This window comes from Bubalus bubalis, chromosome 24 (assembly GCF_019923935.1).
Source record: "Bubalus bubalis isolate 160015118507 breed Murrah chromosome 24, NDDB_SH_1, whole genome shotgun sequence".
Classification (NCBI taxonomy): Eukaryota; Metazoa; Chordata; class Mammalia; order Artiodactyla; family Bovidae; genus Bubalus; species Bubalus bubalis.
In genome coordinates, this window is record NC_059180.1 from 39,250,856 (window position 1) to 39,268,093 (window position 17,238).

The 17,238-nt window shown below is 46.3% G+C and overlaps 2 protein-coding genes across 7 annotated transcripts in view; one reads left to right on the plus strand and one right to left on the minus strand.

The window, feature by feature from the left end:
• The window catches only part of NLRC3 (NLR family CARD domain containing 3), a 29,110-nt gene extending 26,546 nt beyond the window's left edge, over positions 1-2,564 (plus strand). For all 3 annotated transcript variants that reach the window (XM_044936010.2, XM_044936008.2, XM_044936009.2), the window contains 2 exons: positions 39-122; positions 424-2,564. In XM_044936010.2, the coding sequence (XP_044791945.2) occupies positions 39-122; positions 424-514 (175 nt within the window). In that variant the 3' untranslated portion in view covers positions 515-2,564. The remainder of the gene's footprint in view (positions 1-38; positions 123-423) is intronic.
• Positions 2,565-4,190: 1,626 nt separating this feature from the next.
• CLUAP1 (clusterin associated protein 1) overlaps positions 4,191-17,238 on the minus strand; it is a 29,979-nt gene continuing 16,931 nt past the window's right edge. For 2 of the 4 annotated variants that reach the window (XM_006054854.4, XM_045164227.1), the window contains exons 8-13: positions 16,045-16,186; positions 14,121-14,193; positions 13,173-13,250; positions 9,147-9,254; positions 7,953-8,008; positions 4,191-5,254 (exon numbers count right to left, since the gene is read on the minus strand). In XM_006054854.4, coding sequence (XP_006054916.1) covers positions 5,108-5,254; positions 7,953-8,008; positions 9,147-9,254; positions 13,173-13,250; positions 14,121-14,193; positions 16,045-16,186 — 604 coding nt within the window. In that variant the 3' untranslated portion in view covers positions 4,191-5,107. Of the gene's footprint in view, positions 5,255-7,610; positions 7,668-7,952; positions 8,009-9,146; positions 9,255-13,172; positions 13,251-14,120; positions 14,194-16,044; positions 16,187-17,238 lie in introns of all 4 variants that reach the window. The other 2 variants (XM_025275678.3, XM_006054856.4) reach the window with 2 other exon arrangements.

The window sequence follows — 17,238 nt, forward strand, 5'->3', positions numbered from 1 at the left end:
AGGGCTCACTGTGGCATCTCCATCTCTTCTCTGCCTAGTCTTCAAGAGAATTCCTTGGGAATGGAGGGGGCGATATGCGTTGCCACTGCACTGTCTGGAAACCACGGGCTCCAGCACATCAAGTAAGTGGGGCTCAGCGGCACCTGCCCTTTCCCACCAGCTTGGTTCACCCTTAGAAGTGCTTCCAGGTCAGGCCCTGCCTCGCCTCTGAACCTTGGAGCCAGCTGACCCCAGTCCGCCAGTAGCTCTACAGGGAACTCCGTATACAAGGGGGCCATTTGGAGCCTCGTCCATGGGAGGGATAGTGGAAGCATGAAAGTTTCACCTGGGTTTAGCGTTTCAGGTAGTGACCACCTGCTCCTTACTGATGAGGACCTTCAGGCCTCCGGTTTCTCAAGCCCTGTCCTGATCCTTCTCTTCCAGTCTCCAGGGAAACCACATTGGAGAGTCTGGTGCCAGGATGATCTCAGAGGCTATCAAGACAAATGCTCCCTTGTGCACTGTGGAAATGTGAGCAAAACAAGTTCCTGGTGGATCCGGTAGACACACAGCTGAAAGCTTTCCAACAAAAGGACCATTTCTCAAGGGTGCCTTCCTGCGGTCTGGGAATGATGCTGACCCCCAAGAGTGCTGGTCTCCTGCAAGGAGGCAGGAAAGGTGCTGCCAGAGGAGGATACGAGCCCTTCTCCTGGTCCAGGGTCAGTCCAGGCAGGGGAGAGATGGACGCCCCACTACAGCACGGAGCACAGATGGTCTTCTGCCAAGGGACTCAGGGATGGGTCTCAGAGCTCAGCAAGAAGCCAGTCAGCGCCTATTTATATCCTGGGGTCTTTAACGTGCCCCAACCTTTTCTTATCATGACTGCCCTGGATAAAATCACTCCTTCACTCTGAAATGAACTGCCGTCTTCAAGCCCATGAAGAGTGTCAATTTGGCATCAGTGACAGAGGGAACATCTTTTTTCAAGGAGAAAAGCCTACAGGAGTATGATCTTTAGAGTCATATGGAAAAATAAGGAAAAAATTTTTGAAGAGAAAGGAAGGCTTTAATTATAGGATTCTGGAGCACAGACAAAAAAAGTTCTCCAAGGTTTCTGTCATCTTTCACCCATTACAAACTCTCTCAAAGGCAGAGATTATGTCCACTGTATGTCACTTGGAATCTGGCATTGTGGTTATCAATACGATGTTAAAAATCGGTGTCTTCATACTATCTTTCTGTATTAGGTTCCCCAAAGCACTTCTGCATCTACAGCTTCCCCATGAGAGCAAGACAGCCGAGCTTCCACATGGCATAAACTCCCTCAGATGCCTTTCAATGTTGGAAGGAAAACTATTCCAAATGAATATCAGGGGTTCTTCAACTACATAACCAAGGAAAATGGTTATGGAAGCTATAATTATCATTTTTAAATTTGAACACGAACTATTGTTCCAAATGTTTCTTTAAAAATGAGTATTTGGGCAAGAAACATCATTGGATGATATAACCATGAATGAAATCCTATTAAGGGAGAAAATCATAGTCTCTGAGTATCACCCCACAGAGAGGTATTTACAAAGGCCCCATAAAAATGGAGACATTTTGGGGATTTCCTTGGCATTCCAGAGGTTAAGACTCTGTGCTCGCAATGCAGGGGGCGTGGGTTAGATCTCTGGTTGAGGAAACTAAGATCTCACAAGCTAAAAAAAAAAAATATGCTGGTATAATAAATATTTTTTTTAAATGGAGACATTTTGCAAACGTCACCTTGTCAAAGCAATGCAACTCCACATGACTGATGACGAGAAAAATGGGACACTCTGTACCCCCAGTGTGATGGCTGAGAAGGACACATCACTGATGCACTATTCCTGCCAAAAGCGTTTATCTGAATCTAATCATGAAGGAACAGTCGGACAAAATCCAAATTGAGGGGTACTCTGGGAAAAACTAGCATGGCCTCTTAAAAATCGTCAACATCATGAAGAAAACAAAAAGGCTGGGACTGTTTTATTATTAAGGAGTCTTAACAACTTAAGAGCTTTGATTGGATCCAAGACTAGAGGGGAAAGAATCAGCTATAAATAACATTATTTGGAAGGCAGGGACATTTGCTCATAAGTCTTATATAATCCTCACTAGATTACTGGTTCTGAAAGGTATTTTTTCTGGGTATAGAATTCCAGGATGATAGTCTTTTCTTTCAGCACTTTCAGGAGGTTGCTACACTGTCTTCTGGTTGGCACTTTCTGGCTGAGTTGAGAAGGTGATGGACAAGAGTCACAGCAGGTCAGATGCTGGGGACAGCTGTGCCTTGCAGGAAACTAGCACTGGAGAAACCTCAGGGGCTAAAATGTGCTCTGCAGGGACCTCAACGCAAGCCACACTAGATTTGGAAGGAGAGCCTCCTCCCTCCTTCAAAGTCTCTCAAGCATCCTACTGACCATGCTTAACATGGTTCAGTCACCAAGTTGTGTCCCATTCTTTGCAACCCCATAGACTGCAGCATGGCAGACCTCCCTGTCCCTCACCATCTCCCAGAGTTTGCCCAAGTTCATGTCCATTGAATTGGTGATGCCATCCAACCATCTCGTCTTCTGTTGTCCCCTTCTTCTGCCCTCAATCTTTCCCAGCATCAGGGTCTTTTCCAGTGAGTTGGTTATTCACATCAGATGGCCAAAGTATTGGAGCTTCAGTTATCAGTCCTTCCAATGAGTATTCAGAGTGGATTTCTTTTAGGATTGACTAGTTTGATCTCCTTTGGAGAAGGCAATGGCACCCCAATCCAGTACCCTTGCCTGGAAAATCCCATGGATGGAGGAGCCTGGTAGGCTGCAGTCCATGGGGTCGCTAAGAGTCAGACATGACTGAGCGACTTCCCTTTCACTTTTCACTTTCATGCATTGGAGAAGGAAATGGCAACCCACTCCAGTGTTCTTGCCTGGAGAATCCCAGGGACGGGGAGCCTGGTGGGCTTCCGTCTATGGGGTTGCACAGAGTTGGACACGACTGAATCGACTTAGCAGCAGCAGCAGCAGTTTGATCTCCTTGCTGTCCAAAGGACTCTCAAGAGTCTTCTCCAGCACCAGTTTGAAAGTGTCAATTCTTCAGTGCCCTTCCTTCTTTATGGCCCATCTCTCACATATATACAAGACTACTGAAAAGACCACAGCCTTGACTACTTGGACCTTTGTCAGCAAAGTTATGTCTTTGCTTTTTAATACAGTCTAGATTTGTCATAGCTTTCCTTCCAAGGAGACTGACAAGCAACAGCTTCACTAGCATAGAGCAGACCAGAAGGTGAATTTGAAGCTGAGGCAATAAATGGATAACCACCACAATGGGACTTGGGGGGTCATTTTGGTATTCCATATTGGACAAACATGCCCTGTGTCTTCAGGGTCAGCAATGTTTTCTTCTGCAGTGTACAATCTGCTCTTAATCTCAGTGTGCACAGTTTCCCTCTTGGTTTTTAAACCTCCAGTAGCTCTCAAAGTCTAGAGACTTTCCATCTTCCACATCTCACAGCCTGCTCACGCTTTCCTCTGTTGTCTGAATATATGGAATACAGTCGTAATTGTCTGTCCTTTTCCACTAATTGACTGGCATCTTACACCTGGTAATTTTTGATACCAGACATTGAAAACTTTCTCTTGTTGGGGACCGATGATTTTTATATTCCTTAAAATAGTCTTGAGCTTCATTCTGGGACACAATTACCTAGAAACAGCTGGACACATCATCTGTGACATGGGCAGAGTTCCCATGTTAAAGCCCATCAGAAGAAAGAATCACATGAGGGAAACAAATACATTTTTTGTTTTTTAAAACAGAAGTCAGGTCAGATTCAGCTAAACCATAGCTGTAACATCCAAGAAGATGCAACTTATGCTTAAAAGCCATGGCTTCCAAGTAGGTTCAACATGACTCCCAACACACTTACTCCCCAGTCAGCTTATCAAAGATGGGATAGCTTAAATTACTGGTGAATTAATTGAACACTGAAGGTTTACAAAAAAAAAAAGAGTAATCTCATGTAAAATTTAGGGAAAGACAGAAAAAAAAGCAAAGACAGAAAGAACTGTCACACTGTCTCCTAAAATTCATACGTCCAGTAATAATCCATGAATTTTTCTTGAAGAAGTATTTATATGTTATAAGTACAAATGAATAATTCTATTTTCAAATAAAACTTAATAGTATAAAAATATGGTGTAAAATACATTTATTGAGATAAAGAACTTCACAAGTCTTCCGACTTTATAATTGAAAAGTAAACGAAAACTCCTCTGTGCTTGTTCTCTGTATTAACAAAACCAAAGCAAAGCAAAATCCACATACCTGTCACTCCTCCTTCACAAAAGGGAAATTCTTCTAGTGCTATTTTATTAAATTCAATATGGTTTATTTTTTTAAGTCAGAAACCTGAATACGTACCGACACTTTCCCCTTAATCTCCTCCTTCCTAAGGAAGAACATCAGCTTTCTGAGAGAGAATGAAGTATGCGTGACCTGGGGCATCTCTCTGTTGCCTGATTTTCAAGCAAAGCTGGTTTCCATCTGAATTAGCTACTTTCTTTCAGATAATTTTAGTTAGTAAAATACATTTAAAGCTTGGTATTGTGAACGCAGAGGAGGAGGAAAATAAGACTACAGGTGAATTAAAGCCGAGACTCAAAAGCTGATACAACATAAATGTCCTGACTGCCCTACAGTTCTGGAAATGAGGCCTGTGCCCAGTTTCAGCCCCAGGTCTGGGAAGGTCCCGCTGACTTTTAGAGGAAAACGTGCGACAAACCTAACAGCCAAGACGTATATGGTGTTGGCTGTTATTTCTCAAAAGTTTTTGCCCTGTGGATGTGAATCACTAGGAACACATGCATTTCCCAAGTTTTAGGAGATAGAAAAGGCAAAAAAAAAAATCCTCTGTGGGGCTGGCTCCGGTTCTTAAGCTTTGGAATGTGTGAGCAACACCCAGGAAACTAAACCAGAAGCAGGCTTTGCTTCATTAACAACAAGGCCAGCTGGCTTATCCAACAAACGCCTCTTTTCTTCTGCCTCCTTAATTCCCCCTTTCCCTACAAATCCACGGGTTTTCATCTGCCCAGGTCCCTTGGCACGAAGGTCAGAAGTCACTGTCACTCTCCTCTAGTGGCTCGGGTTTCCGGCCTCTTCGACTGGGCTTGGCCGCTGAGAGTGCCACGCTCTCGTCCTCCAGGTCGTCGTCGTCTTCGTCGTCCTCCATGTCAATCTCACTGTCCTCCAGGTCTTCCTGCGGGAGAGACGGTGAGCACAGCTGAGGGGCCCCTCCGGTTGCTGATGTCACGTCAGCAGAGACCCTACCTTGCTGTTTCACTAGCAGCTCAATAACCAGCAAAACCTAGGCGAAGGGAGAGCTTGGAAGAGAAATAGTCAGATTGTGGGGCATAAGCACAGGGCCAGGGTCTACAGGCCGCTGGCTGGGACAGTAACACATACGTAAGCGTGTCCTGAAACACCAGCGTGCGAGCTGAGGCTGGTGCTGCAAGTGGCTTTCCTGCTTCTGTCTCAGGAGCAGCATGGATCTGCTCGTCAAGCCCCAGAGCTCCTCCCCAGCGCCCCCTGTCGCAGCAGCCAGCCAGGAGGATGGGGGCCTGGAGACAGGTGGGGGGGCTTACTTTGGCTTTTGGACGGAAAGCCACTCAGGAAATAGGTGTAAGGCGCAAACTAAAAGAAACATGCTCTCTCTCTCTCATCATCTGGATAAGGGTCACTAACTCAGCCAGCTTTTTCAAAGTGCAGGTCCTGTACCCCTGGGGAAACCAGAATGGTCAGTCACTCTATACAGACCATTCCCACCAATGCACAATTTCCCTCTGTTTTAAAACATAAAACACCCTAACACATAACCCATCCTCCTCTGCAGCTACTCAGCCCTGCTCTCCCGTGGCCTCACAGCAAATCCCTGGGCGAGTCCTGAGCTCACACAGGCCCTGCTCTCTGCCCTCTCAGCACCCTCCAGCCATGCTCTCCCATTGAGGCCCCCAAGACTGAAACAGTCAATGGACTCAGATCCTACAGGTAATTAGTTCTCCATTCCTGACCCCCGAGACCCTCTTCTGTGCTCGCCCCCCTCACTCTCGAATCTTCTTAGTCAAGCGTGCAGACCCGCTCTCCCTCCCTGACTGCTGTGATACAGAGTTGGCTCGGGCCTCTGCTCTTCCTCTCTACTTCCCTCCCCAAGCAATCATGTCCCCCTCATGGTGATCTTAGGGAGGCTCCCCCAAATTCAGTCTCCAGCTCAGACCTTAAGTCCAGACCTGAATACAACTAGCTTCTCAGCACTAGCATGTGGACGCCTAGCAGGTGGCTGACTCAGAATGACCCAGCCAGACCTCCTGTCTGCTCTCCAGGCCCCGTCCTGAGGTCTGCCCGCCTTGGGAATGTAAGAACTACACTTTCAGCCAATGAAGCCACAACCAGGGCATTTCTAACACTTCATGTCCGATTAACAAAACCTGATGGCTCTAACCTTAGAAACAGCACTTCTCAACAATCTGCAGCTACCGCCACTCCCACTTCTGAATCAGACCCCTGCAAATGCCCTCCACCCAATTGTTCACAGCCCCTCCCAAGCACAACCCTCCCCTACCCACTCAGTCAGAACCCTCATCCCTGTCTCTCTTTTCCCTGAACCTACTTTATTTTTCTTACCATGATGACCCCTGACGTATCTGCTTGATGACCATTAGAATATAAGCCTCATGGAGGCAGGGGATTGGTTCTGTTCACTCCTGAATTCCCCAACCCCTAACGGTGCCTGGGACATAACCAGCACTCAACAAGGACCTGGCGAGTGAATGAGTGCACAGGTGAAGGACAGACCCAAGGTGTTGCATGGAAACAGCCTCCTTGAAGTTAACAAGCAGCAATAGGCACAGAGGAGACTTTAAACTACAAATAAGGTGATCACTCAGAAAAGTAGAAAGCTATACCAACGATCAAGCAAATCCTAAGAAGGGGGGCCAGACAGTGCTCCCCAGGCCACACTGCTGGGACCCAATCAGTGGATTTTTTGTAGAAGAATATCGGTCTAGGCTCTGTGCTGGTGCCAGGCTCCAGACACACGTGGCATTCACCTGGACAGAAGGTCCCTGACTCCATCAGTCCAATCACCCTTCACCTCTTGGGCCTCACAGCCCTGCCAGGGACTCAACAAAGAAGCAGGTCCAGAGCAGTGCAGCCCCAACAACCGGACCCCATTCTGTCAGCCCACAGTTCTTCATTCAACAACGCTGAGGGCACCAGCAGCCTGATGTCACAGCCTCTCTGGGCCCTGGTCTCGGGAGAGCCTGCCTTCTATGTCCCCTCGCAAGAATGGAGCTGGCCTTGACCCCAGCCCTCAACAGCAGCCCTTCTTTTCTAGGATACGGTTCAGAGGCCTGATGACCTTTCCTGTCTCTTGGCTCAGCATCCACCCCCTCCTCCTCATTAACACAGGGACCATTAGGTAACTCTACCACCCACTGTGGAAACCACGTAAGTGGCTTCCTGCCCTGGACACCGGGCGTCACTCTTGGGGGAGGTTCTCTGCTGGCCCTGAGCAGCTCACACACACACAAATGGATGAGGTGAAAAAGAAAACCAACCTGCTTCTTGGAGCTGGAAGTCTTGCATTTACCTAAGAAAGCTGGTGCTGCTTCCATCTTTGGAAAGCAAGAATGGAAAGAACAATGAGAAGGAAAAAACCAAAGTAGGGCAAGCATGTTCATTTGAAAAGAAAAGAAATGAGCCATCAACAAGCAAAGATGAGATGTCAGCTCCCTGGGAGGCCAAGCTCTGCCACAGACCCAGCAACGTGCCAGGTTGAGAAGCAGCTCTTTATACTAAACTGGTGAGATGCACTCAGCTCCTTGGTCAACCTAGTCCAGGACCTAGCTGGCCCAGGACCACCAAGACCAGGGCTGCTCAAGGGGCTGGTCAGGACTCACGTCATCATCCGTGTCTCCACCCTGCATCGTGCCCACGACGTGCTTGCTGGGTTGTCCTGAGAAAAAGAGAAGTGTGAAGAGAGCATGAGAACCTGTGAGACAAGGCAGGAAGTGGGCACCAAGATCTGCTTTCCTTTAGGAAAGTGGGAAGAAGAATTCACACTAAAAAGTTGACTTAGGGAGCAGCCAGCTACTCAGAAGTGTACCAGCACAGATCTTCTGCATTTCCACTTCGGAAAAGAGGAATAAGGCCATGAATTCTGAGCACAAGTCATGGATCGGAAAAATAAACATGCATCCTATAAATGTCCCAGGGGAAAAAATAAAATCACTGAACCCTGTCACTAGAATACACGGAGGTGTGTGCTCTCTGCTGAAGAGATAAGTTCTCGCTTTGTGGGCCAGGGTCACTTGTACTGGGATCCACATCTGGGCTTCAAAAAGTAAAAACAAAAGTTAGTATCACTCTAACTTATCCTTCAAAACAGCATCATTACCAAAGTGGTTCTCCACTCCTCCTCTGGAAGTCAATGTCATCTAAGTGTGACTTCTGCAAAAACTCAAGAGCCACCCTTCCCACATAGAGGCAGAGAGCTGCACTCCCCTGAAGGCTGAGAAGGGCCCCCAGTGATGTGTGTATGTGTGTGATGTGTATATTTATGTGTGTTTGCATGTGCAGAAAGGCAATTTAGAAGGACCCAGCCCCAAGCCACAACCCCTGTACGGTAGGGAGTGGGACATGAGGAAAGCCCCAGGGAAGCACCCACATTCACTCCATGTTATTTTACTGCTTGAGTCTTTTGCAGTGAGAAGGCAGAAACTAAAAACAGGTTTTAACAGCAGAGATGCTCACGTAGGTCCCTTATCTGTTCATTAATTCTCTGAGCATAAAGGACGTTAATTGCACCGAGACCAGTTTGGACCCAAAAAGGAAAGAATTCAGCTCCTTGGTGGAGGCAGTATGTTCTGTGACCTCTATGAGAAGCACCAAACTACAAGCCTGGCTCTTCTTGGGGCCAAAGGTAAGAGTATCAGCAGCAAAGATGACCACTAGGCATGTTAAGAGCAAAATCCCAATTAACAACAGGGCAGGGTGCTTACAGGCCTGGAAACCCAGCAGCCCTGACCGCAGTCCGGCTGCGGTTTCCTGGGCCCGGGGGCAGGGCAGGGGGTGAGCAAGCGAGGCTGGGGTACCTTGCATGAGCACCTCCATGGCCGTCCGCAGCTTGGACAGCCGTCTCTCTTCCAGTTCACTGTCGGATTCATCGTCCTCCTGGATGTCCATGTCAGAGTCATCGTGACCTGGCAGGGACACAAGGAGGCAAAACAAAGGGCAGCTCCATCATTCCCTCAAGAACAGCCCCTGTCCCGTGAGGCTCTTGGGAAGGGCCATCTGTGCTGCTCAGCTTTTCCTGGGATGCATCTGATTCTACAAGTCTCTTGGGAATCGCCTATAGCTCCTTACGGAAGGGTTCATGCAGACAAGGATAGGCTAGATTTTTTAAAAAACAGTTTTTCAAAACAAGAAAAAAAAGTGCGTCAGTTATATCAGAAACACTATTCCGGCATGTCAAACTAAAACACTGACAGCCAGCTGTCAAGGGAGTTGGAAGTTCTTCGTTAGTTTGAGGGTGGGGGGGAACCATTCTCTGTTCAGCAAAACAAGCCTGGAGGCAAGCCAGGAAGGGCCTGAGTGGCTGCCCGGGACAAACGACTGCCTGGTAACTGGCAATGAAAACTGGGGCCCATGATACTCTTAACTGGAGAAAATTCATTACAAAGATAAAGAGAGGTGGTTCTCAATGCAACAGCCTTTTATATTAATTTCCTAAACACCCCTCTGGAGTCTTGTGCAGGTCAAACATTTCCTGTAAACCTACAGGAGTTTCCACAGTGGGGAGGAAAAGACATCACTGTCCAGCCACTTTTTTGTGCTCAGAGTGGCAGAGGTTTCAGAAGGATGGAACTGGAAGAATGCAGTTATTGTTCTGATCACTGATTCTTAAGACATTTTGGAAGTAGAGTCACTGTTCATCTGTGATCACGCTTTGCTTAGGCCCTGCTGTAGAGAGTGGCGGCACCGCAGCTGCATCTGGGAGGGCTCTGAGGAAACACTCTGCTTCCATCCACCCCGGAGGAAAGCGCTGTGCTCTACAGCACGGAGGCCAGAGCCAGCAGCTGTAGACAGTGTCAGTAAGAGCATCCTGAGAGGACCTCAGCACAATCGATCCAAAAACTACCCCCTTATAAAAGCCATTACAGAGAATGGGATTAGATATTAATACAAATTAATGACCATAAAGTGAAATCACTCTTCAGATTAGTTCACTTTTTACTTCCTCCAGAAAAAATTTGACATTAAGTCTTCACCCCATGCAATACAAAGCAAACGAACCCATGGATTTTAACCCAACATTAAAACAAGTACCTCAGACTCAGTATGATTTCTTCTGACAACTCGCAGCAACGGACTGAGGGTCAAACATGTAAAGTTAATAGTGCTAACACAAAAGTCACTGAAGTCCAGCTGTTAGCGACACAGTAATATGAGTACAGCCAACAAGTGTGCTGGGAAGATTCACCAGGGAAAGAACAGACTTTGCTGCTGGGACAAGTAGACAGCCACGTGCCAAAGAATGAAGCTGGACCCCTACCTCACACCACACACAAAGGATTAGCCTGCAATGGGTCAGAGATCTAAATGTAAGAATTAAAATGATAGAACACCTAGGAGAAAAACATGGGTAAATCCTGGTGACCTGGAATTCGGCAGTTTCTCAAACATGTCACTAAAAGCACAGCAATAAAAGAAAAAAAATCAATACACTGAACTTGATCAAAACTCTGTAACAACAAAGGACAGCATCTAGAAAGTGAATGACAGAAAATATTCGCAAATCACATACAGGTCTACTATCTAGACATATAACTCAATAGTAAAAAGACAACCCAGGGACTTCCCTGGTGGTCCAGGGATTAAGACTCAGTGCTCCTAATGTAAGGGACCTGGGTTCAATCCCTGGTCAGGGAACTAGATCCCACATGCCACAATCAAGACCCAGTGCAGCCAAATAAATAAATAAAAATAAACATTAAAAAAAAAAGATAGCCCAATTAAAAAATGTGTGAAGGTCGAGAATAGATCTCCCCAAAGAAGATACACAGAAGATACACAGCCAAAAGCAGACAAAAAGATGCTCCATTTCATTAGCTATTTCAGAGAAACTCAAATCAAAACCCCAGTGAGTAAACTACAGGCAGTTTTTTTTATAGGTTTCTTTTAGATAAGCACTGTCCAACAGAAATATGCCAGCCCCAGATGCAATTTAAAATTTACCAGTAAGTACATTAAAGGAACAGGTGAATTAATTTCAATAATGTTCTATTTAACCCAATATACCTAAAACGTCATTTCAATAAGTAACCAACATAAAAAAATGTTAATGAGTAATTTTACTTTCCTTTTATATCAAGTCTTCAAAATCTGGTGTGTATTTGCTACAAACAGTGCATCTCAATTTGGCCTAGCCACGTTTCAAGCGCTCAACAACACCAGCTCGTGGCCAGGAACACCCGGGGCTTCGGGACAGGGAGCTCCCTCGGCGTCTCCTCCATCGCTGGGCTCTGGGGCAACAGCTGACGCGGCAGGCACCCGGGAAGTGTGCGCGCCATGCATGAATATCTGCTCTCCACTCCATGACAGGGCTACTCAGTTGCGTTCAAGACATTCCTGGGTCATTTTATAAAGTCAGAGGAGGCCTTCAGTCCTAATGCTACAGTGCCTGAATTCTACAGAGGATGCAGGTAGACACTTAACCACCAGCAACAAGGTTTAAGACGCTGGTGGGGAGATGAAGAGTCGCCCCTGACTTTTATTACCGGGCATCTGAACAAAGTACTTAGTCTTTTTAATTTCTGGGGCCTGTGGCACTTTTACATCTCTAATTACTCAGCCTTTCTCTTCCTCAAACCCCTCACTCCAAATCCCAAAGCCAAACCTGAGGTGACTTCACTCCTTGCTTAACAGAGAAAACGGTCTCCATTGGATGTGAGCCCTCAAGCACACGACCCACCTTCCAGCTCATCGAACTGCCTCAGCTTGAGCCCTGTGTGTTCATACGCTTCCTTGCTCAGTGAAACTCACCCTTGACCCTAGGCCCTGGTTGCCAGCCTTTCTGGATTTTCCCTCTCTGGTAGCTCCCATCTTCCCAGCTCCTCTGATTTAATCTTTGCTTAAACAGAGTCTCCTCATGGTCTCCCCTGATTCCTCTTTACAACTGCAATTCCATGACCCCCTCCCTGCGTCCTGACCTGCTCCACTTCCCACACTGGCATTTTTCACCTTCCACAAACAGCTTGCTTGTTTGTCCCCAAGCATGTCACCAGCCCGTCAATTCATTTAAGGCAAGCATCCCCACTTACTGTCCACTGAAATGTCCTCAGCACCCAGAACCTCTACTCAGTAATGCTTTGCTTGGTTAAATCAGCCACCCACAGGGTAGCCTGAACAAAATGATCTCTTCCAGATCTTGGATTTTGCTCATCCTCACCTCCGATTCAAGTCTATGTACTATTAGATTGTTCTGTTCAGAGGACTTTTTCACAGATAAAAGTTCAGGAAGTCTTCCTTTCTACCTCTCCTCATTTATATCCCTGGTGGGCTTCCCTGGTGGCTCAGATGGTAAAGAATCCACCTCCAATGCAGGAAACCTGGGTTCAATCCCTGGGTCAGGAAGATCCCCTGGAGAAGGGAAGGACTACTCACTCCAGTATTCTTGCCTGGAGAATTCCATGGATGGAGGAGCCTGCCAGGCTACAGTCCATGGGGTTGCAAAGAGTTGGATACGACTGAGTGACTAACACCTTCACTTTCCACTATGGGCAATGTTCCCACGTGTGCAGAAAAGCAAAGACAGACGGGGAAGCTTAAGTAGCTCAGGATAAGCAGAACTGAGAATGGTGCTTCATAAGTTATTTTCCTAACTTCTTTGCTCACCACAAGCTAATTAAGCATTACCCTTCATTGGGCTGGTTTAAACTGAAAATTACTTTTCCAGAAACACTAAATCACACATACACATGAGAATCTCTTTCAGAAGATCCCAAACCTATGGATCATAAACTTAAGGTCTGAGTTCAGAAGAATAAAGCAGGCTCAGTGAGAAAGGTCTCAATGTGCAGTCCAGGGCAGAGCAGGATGCAGGGGAACCAGGCTCTTACCTGTGCCGGGCCTCTCGGAGGGGGACACACTCCAGGCAGGCTTATCACCGAGGGCCGCGTCAGGCACTCCTGGCTGACCTGGAACCATAAAGGTGAGCGGCTGCTTTGGCTAGAGAGGCCCAGGGAATTTTCTAAGCTCACCCCTATAGGATTCCCCAGCAGTCCCTACACTCCTTCCAGACAAAGTTTCCTAAGATTCAGGAGAGAGAGGCAGAGAACAAGTATAACAGCAAAGAGACACGGAAGGAAAAGACAGAGAGAGAGCACGCAGACCTGCGGTCCCGGGGACACCTCCCGCGAGCTCGCGAGAGAAACCATCACAAGAAGAGAGAAACAAGCGAGCAGAGAGTCTCGGAGACGCAGCCACCAACCCCACATGACGACCGGGTGCTGCTACTGTGCCCAGGGCTGACCTGACACCCTGGTGAAGTCTGTGGATGAAGTGGGCTGACCAGCCTCGGGGAAGACTCCTTCCCAGAATCTAGGTCTTACATGTAGGTCGCCCCCATTTCTCCTTTGGTGAGAGCCTAGACAAAGGACTCTGAACTTTGGGGGGACACGTGCTGGGGGTGTGGTGGGGGACTACCTTCAAGAAGATGCACTTGTACTCCATCACAATACTTGCTGCCCCTCAGTTTGCCCTAAAATAAGGAACCCTACAGACTGCTAAAAACAAGATTTCTTCTATAGTTATATATAACTCCAACTAATAACTATCATTTAAATAGGGGAAAATAAGATTTCAGTTGGCATGAAAACCAAATGTGCTTTTAAATGGTATGTAATTTTTAACACAACACTCTCTCTCAAGCTCCTGAATCAAAATAGTACTGATATAAAAGCTGTGAGAAAATCACCTTTTAAAAAAATAAAATGTGCGTGTTAAGTTTTCCAAGGCTGAAAACACTAGTCCAGAAAAAGCACATCTGTTTAAATGTGTGGACTTACTTCCACTCTTGAGCAGACGTTTTCCTTCCTCCTTGAGCTTGTTCTGCATCAGACGGAGAGTGTTCTCAGTTTCCTGTGGAGCAGGAGAAACAAGAGCCAGGAGAAAGGACCCTTTTGGACTGTTTTATTCTTCTTTACCACGTAAGTGCTGCTAGACTTGTGATGCAAAAGCAGAAAAGACTGAGCTCCAGGAAGGGGAGGAGGAAACCTGATACCCCTTCTCCGTCATCACCCCGGGAGCCGGATGAAAGTGGGGGGCTCCCAGCAAGGACACATTTGGCCAAGACGGGCCTGACCGGCCTCCAAACCCACGCTCCTTCCATCACACCTAACTGCCTCTGAAGAAAAGCGACAACACAATGAAATGTCTGCCACCCATGCTGGCGCGGGATGTGGACACAGAAACAGACGCATCAACTCTGGGCCTTTTGCTAATAAAATAAAGCAGGAATTTTACCATTTTCCTTCCCTGCACAATTCTAGCCCTGAGAGGTGCTAAATGGTGGAAGTGATCAAACAGGAAAAGAAAGAAAGAAAGACTCATCTTAATTCCTAGGATATTTTTTTAAAAAGCCAATACTTGAGTTGGGTTATAAAATGTGACCCTGATTATTCTCAAGAGAAAATGGGAGAGGAAATCGGCTTTAAAAAAGGTGCTGTTGTTCTAAACATTACAAAGGAAGCAGTGTTCCACGATGAGATATTCTGAGGGACCAGGAACCAGAAGCCCAGGAGCAGGTGTGAGCCGGCAGGTGCTGCCGAAAGGACAGTGGGCAGGGAAGGGCCCCTCAGAAGTCACCCCAGCTGCCCTCTCACATCCCGAGGCATGTTCTTCCTTACGTTTTCTGAGCCCAGGGTGGCCCAGAAACAGTACAAAATGGTCAGCTTATTCTCACTGTCTCTTTACTGCTCTTTCCCAGACACTCAGTGTTTTAAGATTTCCAGAACCCCAGGGGCTTTTCATTGCCCTCAAAATGTGCCTGTCCTGGGTCCCCCACTCCTGCCTCTGCCGTAAGCAAGTGGCAACAGGTTCCCTGTCCAGATAAACGTGTCCAGATGAAGGTGATAAGCCACTCACAGCCAGCTCTCCTGGACAACTAAGCAGCGTCACCTAATTCAAATGTCCAGGTTTGTAAGAAGGCAAGGATGACCTTTATACCAAAAGTTGTCAAGGACAGCAGGGGAAAGGGAGGTTGCAGACCAGTTTCACAGTGAACATAAATTTCAAATGACGATTCTTGGGTTAAGGAGAAATATTCTTAGGGGATAAGGACAATTCAAAATTGACAGCAATCCAACTTCCTTAGTTCTGATTCCATATTTATCAACTGATGCTGGGACCTGAAATACTCTTTCGTAAATGACTTTACACACTGGGATGAAAGGAACCTGTAAAACAACTGGTCAGGTTCAAGGTCATACCTCTTTCCCACAATAAACTACAATGCTTTATAAAGCAGTTTCTGAAAAGCCAGTCTGGATGATTCAATTAACCAGGGCTTGAAAATCTTCCAGTGAGTTAACCAAGCAAGTTTTTAGATCTGTCCTCAGGACACATTACATAATTTGTGGGACTCAGTGCAAAATAAAACACAGTTGAGAATTATTAAGAATTTCAAGACAACGCAGCATTAAAGCCAGCCCAGGAATTTCTAAGCCTGCAGTTATAACCAACTGCCCAGGTCACGTGGTGGCCCTATCTGTAGCCCTGACTGACCAAACCTGCCATCAAAAACCTGACAACTTTTGAGTCCAGGGTATACAACCAGGAAAACAGAAGAACCACATGAGCCTGATCAGGGAGAAAAAACACTCATCCGATATTCTTTCGCACGATGCTCTTTATAAACCGGCAAGTCAACAAGTACAAAGCAACACACGGGAACCGAACCAACAGTCTGTGCAGAAGGGACTCAGCACTCACCTCAAACCTCTCCTGCTCCATCCTGTGATGATCCTCCAGCTGCTGCTCCAGATAAGCCAGATTCCGAAACTTCTCGAGATAAATTTCATACTGCTTCTGCAATTCCTCCTCAATCTTCTCATATTCATCCATAAATGCTGGCCTAAAACAACAAAATAAAAAAAAAAAAGGAAAGATTAACCAATACACAAACATATAGTAGCTTGAAATTGGTATTCAGAGCCCCAGATTCCATCCTGGCTTTCTCTGGAAAGCCTTTAACTGGGGGAGGTTCTTCATTCTTGTAACAAAAGCTAATTTCTCCTTTTCTCTCTCCTCCCCACAAAAGGAAGATACATTTAATCAAAAATTAAGATGGGTTCTTTGTAAAAGCTAGAAAAATATCCTGAAAGTACTAAGAATAAAATTAAAATGATGCCTAATTTCATCACTAGGTGTTACCACTTAATATTTGACATTCATCCTTCCAGACTTTTTGGTGCATAGGTATATACAGAAATGCATTTCTTTTTAACAAACATTAAGAATATTATCTTAAATGAAGCTCTGGGGTCTTTTTTCCTCACTTGGTATGGCACAGATTTCAATACAGTTAAAAAATAATCACAAACTGTATACATCTCTAAAAATCAATAAATTAAATGTATGCATTATCTTGTGCACTAAATTACTTCAGGCGTGTCTCACTCGTTGCACCCCCATGGACTGTCGCTCGCCAGGCTCCTCTGTCCATGGGCTCTCCAGGCAAGAGTACTGGAGTGGGTTGCCACGCCCTCCTCCAGGGGACCTTGCTGACCCAGGGACCAAAGCCCATCTCTTAGTCTCCTGCTCTGACAGGAGGGTTCTTTACCACTAGCGCCACCTGAGAAGCCCCATGCACGAACTTAGCTGGGCGTAATACTCTGCTGTCTGCACGCTCCAAAATTTAATCAGTCCCCTAAAAAAAGAAACAAAGGTTGCTGCAAATTAAAGCTAAGTTTTAATTAAACCAAAATATAAAAACTTAAAAACAGTGACTTCCCGGTTACTAAGACTCCCTGCTCCCAATGCAGGAGGCCTGCGTTCTGTCCCTGGTCAGGGAACGAGATCCCACAAGCCACAACTCAAGCTCCCACATGCTGCAACTAACACCCGCTGCACCCAAATAAATAATAAAAATAATTTTTTAAAACCTTAAAAAAAAAATGTTTAAAC